The 12,739-nt window shown below is 39.5% G+C and overlaps 1 protein-coding gene across 1 annotated transcript in view; it reads right to left on the reverse strand.

The window, feature by feature from the left end:
- The window catches only part of itgav (integrin, alpha V), a 41,099-nt gene that overhangs the window by 27,004 nt on the left and 1,356 nt on the right, over positions 1 to 12,739 (reverse strand). The window contains exons 2-4 of the mRNA XM_072397412.1: positions 9,318 to 9,448; positions 715 to 806; positions 51 to 165 (exon numbers count right to left, since the gene is read on the reverse strand). Coding sequence (XP_072253513.1) covers positions 51 to 165; positions 715 to 806; positions 9,318 to 9,448 — 338 coding nt within the window. The remainder of the gene's footprint in view (positions 1 to 50; positions 166 to 714; positions 807 to 9,317; positions 9,449 to 12,739) is intronic.

A 12,739-nucleotide genomic window follows, 5' to 3' on the forward strand; every position in this document is an offset into this window, starting at 1 on the left:
AATGCTAAATCTTTCCATGGTTTCACGTTAACTGACATTAACACACATACCTGATCTGCAGGGCGAGTATTCAACGACAGTGGTTCCTCTCTTCAAGTAACATGTACCCACTGGCTCGCGGTCAGACAAACCGAAGGTTGACCAGTGGTACAGAGGAGCACAGGCCTGGAAAACAAACACGGACATTTACGACCAACTTACACTTCACAACTCAAACGTCTATTGGAAAATGTGTTCTCAGGCAAAAACTGCAAATTCGTCATCACTGCCGATCACACGGTTTATGACTACAGGAGTAAAGCTTCCAAATTTATGGTAAATATGAACTGGAACGAGGAAGGAAGTCGATGTGCAAATCTATCTGTAAATCTGCCTGTGAAGACGTTTCTCGTCTTCTCTTTGCGAGAAGCTGTTTCAACTACAGACTTGGTTTGAAGGTTCAGGGAAGACTTTTATCCACTGGAGACATTTCCAGTGGATAAAAGTTTCTCCAGAGTAATGTGATTTGAGTTGTCACCGAGGGACAAAGCCATGGGAAGATGAAGCCAATCGGTGTTGGTCTCAAGCACCTTCTAATTTTTCAAAAAAGACTCGACTTTGCTGTTGCTCCATAAAGTTGATCAGTGCTGCTCCATCTTGATTACTGTGAGGAGCCAGCAGGGCACATCACGGCGGACATGTGTGACGTGCGTTTGTGTGCGCAGTATTTCTTACCAGGATGTTTTCTCCATCAGATCGCACTGATGCACCGAGCCACTGCTTGGATTTAAATTCCATCTGAACTCCTTGAGCATTCTTCCTCTCCTCTAAGAAAAGAGGGTTATTGTTATTAGCTTATTTACATAACACAAATAATTGACATCTTTACACTAATTAAAAAAAACATACAGTATGCAAAGCTATTGTGTTAGTCTGACATCCAACTGAAATCGTACTAAAGCCAATTTCTCAAAGGCAAACCCAGATCATTTCTCCTGCAGTGTATGCTCAACTGGACTAAAACCGGCTTAGGCACTCGGACTTTGAGCAGTAAAAACAAAAAATAGCAGGTAGAAGAAGAAAAGGAATGGTTTTGATTTGCCACAGACTATTCTCTAGTCTCTGATATAATAGTCTAACAGGAACTCATTTTACAGGGGGCATATTGCAGAAGAAGCATACTTCTGTTGATAAATCAAGCCCCCTTCCACACTTGTTAAATGGCCAAATCAAGGTAGAACCGTGGCATCAGGGACAAGAGATGTGACGAAAAGCAGATAACAGCTAACCTAAAAGAGTGTGTTTCGATCTCTAATAAATAACATAACTGGGATGAATACTCTGCTGTTGTCTCTTCTTATGAGTCATGATTAGGAATAAATCCAACTTCAGCCTCCTCTGCTTTTCAACACACGCAGAACAGAAAAAGAAATTATCAAGATCTTTTCATGATTTCAAACCTGTGCATCAGCGACCAAAAGTAACCAACCAACAAGCTGTTTAAGCTGTTTTCTCAGCCTTTCCAACAATAAATGCAAGTCCGATGCTTATTCTTGTCCTGTCTCTTGCTCTCCTGACCCAACCTCGAATAGAGAAACCAAACTACCTAACTAGCTCACTGTATGTATTTTACAGCATATAACAAGGACTTTGGAAACAATACTCACTGGAGAAAAAAAGAAACAAAAGGAGTCCTTTATCAATGTTTTATTCAGTCTTTAGAAGCTGTTGTAGCTAAAGTGTTTGAGGTGTACCCGTTTATCTTTGTTAAATCTACATTAACCTGAAAAAAGAAGGCACAGCCTCTTTGGATGACACCTTTCTTTTTCATTTCACAGTAGTGTAACTGGACAATCCAGGCCAGTTTACTACTTTATCTTTATCCAACGGCACACTTTTTCTCTGCTGCCAAGTGCCACAACTTTCCATTCAAACGAGAACAAACTTGGAATTAAAGCAGCCTCATGACATCACACATAGCTGACGCTAAAAATGACTTTGCAGTGCATTGAAACATCTAGTCTAAAAGTCAGTGAGCAGATGGACAAACAGGGTGAACATTCGTGGGATAGTTAAAAGAAAGGCAGGACAGAATCAGATGATAAACCATCAGAGCACGACAATGCAAAACTACTTCCAAACAAGGGTTTTTTAGTCCCAGCTACTGAATTCTGATCATCTGCCATTTGATGTAGCTCAATATTGAGGACAAATGGAAAACAAAGGTGTTTATGAAGCAAAATAAAAATCAGAACTATAAAACTGAAAAACATTAGAAGAAGATGTGTGACTGAAAAGTGGCTGAAAATGCAATAACAGGTTAAAGAGGCTGAAAATGTAGTAGAATCCAAAAGGTTAAAGTGGCTGCCGATCCAATGAAGAGAGAAAAGGAACATTAAAACATACCTGGTGCTGTCTTTACTGCTGAATTATAATAATGTCAGACTCTTTAGCCCACTGATTTATTGAAAGGTTTGTCTTGAGAAGTTTGCGCGCTACTGGCAGTTTGTTAACCAGCTTCATAAATTTGTCACATGAGGCTTGAAGGGGTTCCTACATGTGCTGAACACTTGTCGCAGAATATTACTTCCCTCTGCAGTCAAACAAATCCCTATTTTATGTAAACTCAAGTTAATGTGGGCTGTCATTTACTGGCAATATCTTAATCTGTGCAGCAGTAGTTTTGCAGCCGCACATGAAGAAACTTTTAAAGATTTTGCAATGTTCAGACCAAGGTACCTTTGAGTCTTCAAGCAACAAAGATCCTTGCAATTTACTTAGGTGTGCAGTTCTTACAATGATATGAGTCATGACTGTAGCTGAATAGGGCTGTTTGCTGTATACCAACAATGGTGGTCCCAAGGAAAATAAGGGTGAGAAAGTTCACCTGTTAAGTTTTCAACCAGGCTCACCTAGCAAGTGAAAATCATTGCAGGTGATGACCTTGATGAGCTGCCTGAGACACTGGCAACAGTTTACAAAGCTTTGAGGAATCTCAACTCTTTTGTTCATAAAACTGTACTGAATTGTGTGATGTCTCCAGTTAACAGGAGTAAGTGTGTACCATCTTTTGACTGATACAGTACATGTATCAGTCCAGCATTGTTGGTGTCAGGAGGAGGCAGCAGCTGACCACTAAGCTTGAATTCAATGTTGAAATAAAGGGATGAATCACACATAAATCTGACACATAGGAAGCAGAGGAATAAAAGCTGATAGGAAGCAGATAGTCTGGTCTGGATATTACACACAGGCAGTAAAGAAATAGTTGGGATTTTCCCATCAGAATGGGAAACTCCAGCCTGAGGAAAAATCTTGGCTGTGGAAGCTAAATTTGAAAGATTTTCAGGACTGTTTGGTTGATTTGACAGAAATTAGGACGTTTTAGTGCCCATCAGACATTGTAGATAAACAGTGAGGGGATTATTTTCTCCAGTTTGGCAACAGGTTGGATATTTCCTCCCTAATCTCCTATAATGGTGGTGAATCAGCCAGTGCTGCCAGCTAGTTACCATCTTAACAGAACTGCTGCCATGACAACAGACTCTGTCTCTTTGTTTGCTGTTAGTCCGTGGAGAACTCCTTACCCAAAGAAATTAGTTCAAGTCGACACAAACACTGAGGAACGGGACTAAGAGTCTACAGCTACTATATCAGCGCTCTGATGCTGCACTTCGCTAATATTAGCACGCCATCACTGCTAATGCAACTGCTCGATACCCTCAGAAACTTTCTCTTTCCTTTTCAACATCAAAACAAGATCATTGAAAAGTAGCATTAGGCTTTAATCATGGTGTTGGTCAGAGGATCAAGAAACCTATCACAATTCATCTTCAGAACAATGATGTCTGCACCAAAATTCATGAAAAACTGAAACAGCTGTTGAGATGTTTGAGAAATGCTCTCAAAACCTTGTTATCCTCAGGTGGTGCTACAGAAACAGTCAGTAGCATCCATCCAGCTAATAAAAACGCCCATACAAATGTAACTTACTGTACCTCTAACTGCACAGAGAAGAAGAAGAAAGATGTCATAATTACAGAGCACAGTTTGTGCGGTAGTGGTTTGAGTGTTTTATATTCTAAATCCATCGTTGGTAGGAGATATTTATAGCTTTTTTTTCAGCTCACTTCCTGTTACATGCTGCCCAGAAAAGCAGAAAAATCAACCCTCAAAACATCTAAAAAAGGCACCGCACCGTGACTAGGCGAGTCACGTATCTAAAACAGTATTTAAAACATTAGGAACATGTGGTGCATCATGGTTAGAGGGCTCAGAATGGAAAGGACCAACAATGAGGCAGAGTCACACCACATCACGAACACACACAGAAAAGAATTCCAGTTAATTCTGTTTACTGGGCCAGTGAAGCTTTGGCCAGCAATCATGCAGGTCAAATTAACAACAAAGACTGCTTTTGTAAGAGAGCGCACCCACATACACACACTCAGAACAATACATCGAGGCCACTCGCGAACAGCATTACAGCCAGAGGAAATGACCTCAGTGAGGACGTTTGGTTTCTGTCAGAGGCCGCAGGCTCTCAGGGCTGTCGGCGTCTTGCTCTAAGGCACTTCAGCACTGCAGACGCTTCCTTATCCAGCTCTCTGTAACATCAGGCTACCAGCTGAATGCTGCAGGAAAGCAAACATCCAGCACAAACAGCCGCCTCCACAACTTAAACTTACTGAGACAAATTCCCCTTTTAAGGGCATAAATGGCTGGAAGAGAGTTACGCATGAAGACAGCTGTTCCTTAGGTGTTCAACTGATAGATAGATGGGCTTATATCAGCTACATATACTACACTGTACCTATAAAGCATAGCTTGGCTAAACTACAGACTGTTTAAGGTAATATGGTACTTTATAGTTTGCTCATAACAACAATAGCCTAAGTGCATGGTTCTTATTAGGAGCAGCTGTATAATCTAATGAGACAACCCCACGCAACAGCTGTACCTTATTATGTCTTCATGAGGCTTTACATCAAATATTATGCTTTCTAACTGAGCAAACAGAGATTCTTTTTCTACTATAAGATAAAAGCATCTAGATACGCTTTGAAAAAATGAAAAAGAACCAACCTGAAACCTGATCGGTCTATAAAAATTGTGCGTTTTTACTCATGATGCATGGAAATGGAACATAAAAAGTTTCTCCTAATGATGTCAGCTGTGAAGGAGGCAACATTTTTGTTTTGCATAACCTTTAAATGATAACACTTGCAGATATGAATCAGGGGAACTCAGATCTGTGATTGTGTGCAGCTTACAAGAGAACATAAAAACAACCTTCTTCCTCTTATTTTTAACACATCTAAAGGAGGCCCTATTCTGTCTGAAATGACACAAAGCCATCATTTAAACATGCCACATGTCAAGTGACTGAAAGGCCTCTTATACCCCAGCATGTGCAGTATTAACACCATCGTGTTGTGTATGTGACGGGGGCAGGGAGACAGAGTTTAAGAGTGGAGCGTTGTTGTCGTGTCAAACTTTAGTGACTGAGGTCTACCACCGAATACCAACCAGACTCAGCTACACAGCGACTGTCACACAACTCACACCGGCCTCTCTCTTGCCATTTTTACACTTCACTTCTGTGTTAGCCACTAAAATGTTCCCCTCTGTCAGTTTTTCCTCCAACTGATCCCAAAACTGACAGAGTTGTGTGTATTAGACATAGCCTGAAGAAAAAAATCATTCATTTCTGTCTGTAACAAACCCAAAGTGTAAAAGATGCTAAATTAATTTCATCAGCTGCTATGTTAGAAGACGGTGAGGACTTGAAAAGTTTTAAGGACGACACGATTGTGCTTAGAAACAAACAAGGATCGGGCCGATATTTGTGGTTTTTACTTGAATTGGCCGATACGTGCATGCGTTCGCAGATCAATTAGCGCATTAACGATTGTTCACATCTCTTTAAAAAAAAATCTTATTTTTGTTGTATTATTGTTAATAAATCTTCTCAGGAAGGTCATTTGCACTACAAAGGCCTCATGCTGCTACGTAAAGTGGACAAACATTTAAGTGTTAACATTGTTTATTTCTATTGTTATATATTTAAATGTTCTACATTCTTTGCTACTGTTAACATGTTTTCTTTGATTTGTTAATAAATGTTTCTTTTTTTGTTCAAATTGAGACTTGTGTAACATTTGTTATCATTGTATCATTTTTATCATGTAAATGGAGGGAGAAAAAACAATATCGGCTTAAAAAAATAAATACATTTTAAAAAAAAATCGGCAACACATATCGGGGATAGAAAATAATCGGTATCGGCCTTAAAATTAAAAAAAAAAAATTAAATTAAAATTTAAAAAAAAAAATCGGTATCGGTCGATCACTAATGCCACTGTTACTTCATAGTATGAAGTCCTCAGCCTCAGCTCTGCCTCTGCTCCCTGAAAGCAAACAGTCTTTAGTAAAGTAGGAGAACGTGAGTGGTCAGAGGACATGAAAACGCATAAAGATACTGCACTCGGTACAGCCACCACCAAAAAATTTGACAACACGGGTTAAACAATGGGCATGTTTATGATCTATAACTTGGCCTCTGAAAACTGAACACAGAAACTAACCAGCTGTGAAGTCCCAGATTTCCTGAGTTGATCTGCAATGGAGGAATTGCACCATAACTTAGTTACCTGCCATCTCTTCGATTTTTAATTCATAAGGTGCAAATGCAACCAGAGAAAAAGTCTGCAGACGTATGTTGTTTTTAGGGGAGCTCCCTGTTTGGTCAGAAAACAGCTGTTTTAAGGCACCTCTCACTTCCCCGTTTACAGCCTTTTCGTATCCATCCTCCTCATAACAGCACAGCAGGAATATTTTTTGCCATGGTTTAAAATGACTGCTATGAAGCAAACTTCTGGTAATGGATGGACTAAGATGACTACTGAAATTTCATTTATTCACACAAAGTTAGTGACACTACCTCTATGATATGATTCATTCTGCAAATAGAACAATACCAAAGGAATCTGAATCTGCACGAGTTTCAACAAAACAAAAAGGACTTTATTTGCTCCCTTTGTGGCAAGTCTGTTCACATCGCCACGGTTATCATTACAACACCTGACGGTGATGCCCAGAGGGAACCATTCAAGTTGCATCCCAGCCTGGTTTGTTTCTGTTTTCTTGTGCCAGGCATATTCAACAGGCAGGTTGCTGCTTTTCACTTCATCTTTAAGTTTTCTTTGTTCTCAACTTTACAGAAGATGTAAGGACTTGATAATGTGAAGGAAATCTCTCCTGTTTCTGAGTGTAGTCACCAGTGGTTCGGTGGACTGGAGGACACGATGTGTTCTGAAATCTTATTAGTAAGAAATTGCACATTGACTCAATACTATCCATAATTACTGCATAGTTTTTTTAATGTGTGTGTTTATTCTTAATATTACTGTTGTTACATTTTTAATCTTCAATGGAGCACTGTAGCAAAAGAATTTCCCCTTGGGGATTAATAAAGTTTATCTGAATCTGAGTCAAATCTTAAGGGTGAGGAAACACTGTCCACACCCAAAGGGACAATAAGCCAGTAATAAACCAAACTAATTAATTGGCTTCATGTGCTTTACACACTTCATGCAATCCAAAACAGTTCTGCAACAGGCTCTTACTCAATCGATGTTTTTTTTTCCCAATTCAGTCATATTTACAGTGAATAATGGCAGTTTAGTGGTGCACTATACTGCATCATATTGACCTGATACACAGAACCAGTCAAAGGTTCGAACATACTCAACCAGAATAGATCAGAGGAGGTGTAAAAACCTTTGACTGGCACTGAAAAACTGTTTTTATTCAGTTATCACCTGGGTGTGATTGCTGATGTTTTGCTTCAGGACGGGATGCTCCTTCTTCTCAACTCATCTGAAATAACGTGCGCTCCAACTTGACCGGTAGATATTTTAACAAACCATTCACAGGTCTTTATGAATACCCTTCTGCAAATACTGCATTTTGCCATGTGCTGCGTTTGTTGAACACGACGTTTAACACACTTTGTAGGCACGAGCCCGTTTCTTCTGCTTTTTTTACAGATAAAAACAAAACAAGCCGTGATTCTGTAGTTTAGTTCTGGTTTCGAATGTACTTCTGCTCTTTCATCAGAGGCTCTAAAAAGAGCTCACCCTATTTTAAATCTAGCGCTTAATTGTAGTGAACACATCAAATTAGAAGAGAAAGCACAGGGTAAAAAACTAAAACTTTTACATAAAGCAATATATTTAAAGTAGAAACAAGCAAACCCTTGAATAAGATTTTATTTCTTTAAACCTTCCTTCCATTTCAGACTTCAAGCCATAAAAACAGACATGATGCCTCTTTTTAGCAGACAACGCTGTAGAAAAATCAAGTGAAATCTATACAAAGTTCTGAGTGAAGCATAAAAGTAAAGTTGTAAATAAACATCTAGACATGGAGCTGGGGCTTACTGAGAGAGCCGTGCAAAGCAGAGGACAGCTGCAGATTCAGCTTGTAATCAGAATTGTTCTGGAGTTCAAGAAGCAAATCAATTTTTATGCCAAATTACATAAAGAATACTGAAAATGATGAATGTCACCGTGTAAACAGTCACAGTAATACAGAGACATAATGAGAGACTAACTTATCACTGCAGTAAAGAGATGTTTGAGGTATGGATAAACAAAGGACGAAGGGCTCTTACACAGCATGAGGATGACTAAGAGCATTCTGCTGTTTTCTCATGTTGTCTCATCTTTAAAAGAATTTAAACACACTGCAAAGATGGAACATTTAGAGCTTATTCACTGCGCTAAATAACCGTCAGAATGATTTCTTGCTGACAGCTGAGCTGGTGTATAAGGCGCTTAAAGGCATGAGTTTGCTAACATACAGAGACTCCACACTCCTCCTGCTTTACTGCTGATTCCTGAACATGCTCTGACATGAGATAACAGAAGAACGCTGAGCTGAACTCTCATTATCCCATCAATAATACACTGTCACTGTAAAAATGTGAAAGCTGCCTCAGCCTGTTATTAGGAATGAAAATGGCCGAGCGGTTTTCTTCTTGCTAGCAATCATTTCTGCGCTAGATTCCAACTGCTTACACAGACAAACACGGGGACTGTCTGGAAACAAGCAGCTTGTGATTGAGTGCTGAGGGTTGTGATCACCATCACTGCTTAATGCCCACTCTTCTGCAGCGGCATCGACTCAATGTTATTATTAATACAACATTTACCGCTGCTCAGGGAGCCACAGAGGACTAATAAAAAAGCTGACTGCAAACAGCTGAACTGATCCAGATCTGCATTAGTCTCAGCAGGCCATTGTAGCTATAAAAAAACAGGAGTTTCCAGTACCTGTGTTGTCAAACTGCAGCTGCTGGCAGGCGGAGGAGCTCCTCCAGGGGCAGCTGTACACCGCTCCTCCCTCTATAACACTGCTGGAGGACGACATGTTGGCCCGAGGAGCTCCAATCAGAATGTCTGAGCTGAGGAGAGGTGAGGAAGTCATTAGACAACAGCAAAGACACTAACTCACACCAGAAGGCCAAAGATAAGTAGCAACTCTGGTAACCGAGCCGTTTACAAAATGTCTGAGGAATCGAGTCAGTGTTCGAGGTTGTCCTTGCACACATGTACAAAACAGCAGTAAACGGGTCAGCGTTAGATAAAACAGGAGGCATGGCCTGATACAGAGGTGCACTTCAAAGATGGAACGCAGCAATGTTTTCCAAAAGCTTTTTTAACATATACTAAAAGATAGGCTAAAGAGTCAAATATAGAAAACAAATCAACCAGACAAAATGACGAAGTAAACACAAAGACTCACAATGAATTAAACCGAGTCCATTCAAACACAAGCTTGAATGGTTAATGTCAGAGCTGCAGTGTAAATAAGAAACTGGTTTCTATTCGATTCAGCTGACGTAGACAGATTCTTCAGCCTTTGTGTCTGAACTCCATAAGAATTAGCCAGCTTGTGCTTCAACAGCTAAGTCCTTATTTTATTTCTTTGTGAGAAGCATTTTTCCACATTTTTGCCACCTGCATTAATGTATAACAAAGCCTGAAATCCATCATCATTCCCCGACTTAAATTCCAGCACTTTCAGAAAGCCCGACTTTCCGGGGAGTAAAACCATCTCCCGAAGAACTTAATTTAGACGGGCTCCTCTGGTGGAGATGTAGATGAACTAAGTTCCTCAAATGATTCTTAGTCCCCAGTGGGGGGGTTTGTGGTGGAAATACAGCTTCAATTTCCACTATGGATCAAACTCTAAAAGCACTGGATCGTGCTCTCGTGGCTGCATTCACCACATATGACCGCTGATGGGTTACCAGGGCAGATTCTGCACTTCGAAGCCAGGAAAACATCCACGTTAAAAGAGTCAGTATATGAATTAATTTAATCAATGGTTATAAGATAAAATCACTGGTCTTTCGCGCTCTAAATGAAAAAGATACATAAATAGATCTTATGTTGTTCGTCTTGATTTTCAGCTCGTCGCCCATCTGTTGATGTTCTTAAAACAAGTGCAGATCTGAGACATAAAACGGAGTCTGGCTGCAAGCAGAGATGTTGTACATGACTCTTCATCTGCTTTCAGAACAGAAACCCTTTGTTCGGAGCAGCTTGGTTTAATTGCAGATTTATTTTGAGCCAGCCGTTCGGTGGATTACAATGCACAAGAGAAAAAAAACAACTGTTTTGGCTGCATGAGGCCACGACTGTTAGTCACAGCTGTGTTTACAGGACACTGATTAATTTGGACGGAGGCGGTTTTATTGATTGATGTGGCTGTTCATAGGCTGTCAGGCATCACAGTGAGTGGAATGAGACAATGAGAAAGCAGCAAATACAGCAATCAATACATCTACTAAAAAGGACCCAGCACGGACTGCCATTTTTCCTGATTTTTTATTAACATCCAGCTACTTTTACCTGCTATACTCCTCAGAAATCTGATTGGCTCAGAGATGAATGACAGAACCGCACTCACTGATTATATCTGACAAAGAAAGGCCATCATTTCCACATAGACGTTAACTAGCCTGTGCTCGGCTCAACTGTGTGTTGTAGGACCATATCAACTTGATATTTTAAGAGTGCAAAATGTTAAAAGCAGCGATGTTTAGCTCATCAGAACAATCATGTAACTAACTATCACGATTTGAGTTCAAATCAGTTGTGTACGCAACAGACAGCCGTTGCACCCGTTTCTAAAGATTAATAAAAACCTTTTTGCCCACCTCCTTTATATAACAAACCAATACTATTAACTTTCTGCATATCAAACGAGACTGTGTGCAATAGCATAACTAAAACCATTTAGCCAATGGAGTGCTGAAATACTCCAACCAGTCACAACCATTGTGATAACAGCGGAGTAGCAGATTCCTGTACTGATCTAACCAAGAACACAATGTTTTTCATGTTTTGGGGCCTTTCTTTAGCTTTGGTTTATGAGCACTGTCAGACAACTTAGGTGCTTAACTTCTAATATTCAGTCAACTGCATTTTGATCAGTATTTATTGATATTAAAAGCATTGATTTAGTAGCAAAGATGAACACTTCAGTGTTACGTTGACCACACCGTGATGTTAAATGAAAAAGAAGTGAGTTTTGGTGAGAGCTTCTCTATACACAGTAGAACTTCCTATAGAAACTAACTTTTAAACAGACTATGCACAAAAAGAGAGTTGACTAAAGGTTATTTTCTTATTTTTTATACTATTCTTCTTGTATTGTATGTGTTAAAGTATTATAATTTGAAGATAAACAATTGGGCTTGGTTATGACAGTTAAATAAAACATGAAACACACTTCAAGCCTTCACGCAGGAGACAATAAAGAGGAAATGTTTTGCAAATAGATATTACAGCAGCAAACAAGACCAGGAAACAGCAAAGTGATAAAGATGTTTCACACAATATTAAACCCAGTGTAGTGGAGAGAATGACCTAAAGATTCTCTTAATGATCATTATTAGAACACATACTCAGCACTGTGGTGCGACACTAATGAAAAATTATATGTTAAAGATGGACATAAAGATAGTTTCTGAGAACTGAGGTGAATGCAGCGGTGCTTTGACATGCGTTACCACTGGGAGAGGTCTCCAAAAATCATCAATGTCAAGCTTTTACAGCTTCAGTCACTTCTGTCCACAGGTTTCATACTACTCTCCAGCTTCGCTCTCTTGACCAAATATGGTAACTTCCGGCTCAAAAGAGAAAAAAAAGCACAAAAACAGCAGCTGAATGCAGAACCTGAAGCTCTGAAACTGTAGTCTGCAAACCAGTTGGTGGTGCCACTATGGTTACTGGAGCAATGAAGGTTTGATCTGTGGTGCAAATAAGAGTACATTCTCTACCAGAAATAAAGGTAGAGTTTCAGTAAGTTTACAGAATTTAAAGCTCTACAACCTTTTCTAAGGTGAAATTGAGTCTTGACTTAGTAAATACCTCCACAGGAAAATAATTTCTCATCAACCTTTGCACACAAGAACTGTGTCCAGACCCGCAACATACCATCATACACTGTCATTTTTTTTTTTTGTAAATTTCTCCTAAATTTAAATCTGCACATTGTTCTTCTAGATAAATATGGCCTTGTCTCACCATGTGTTGTTATCTGTGGTTGAAATTAAAACAAAGCTACTATAATTTCAACTAAATTTGTATTACTCCTAGTCTTTTTCCACATGATTTCTGTCAACAATCAAGCCAATCAAAAATATCACAGCACATTTTCGTGATAAATCTATGTACAAACTATG

The sequence above is a fragment of the Leuresthes tenuis genome, unplaced genomic scaffold (assembly GCF_036924035.1).
Source record: "Leuresthes tenuis unplaced genomic scaffold, fLeuTen1.0.hap1 SCAF_12, whole genome shotgun sequence".
Classification (NCBI taxonomy): Eukaryota; Metazoa; Chordata; class Actinopteri; order Atheriniformes; family Atherinopsidae; genus Leuresthes; species Leuresthes tenuis.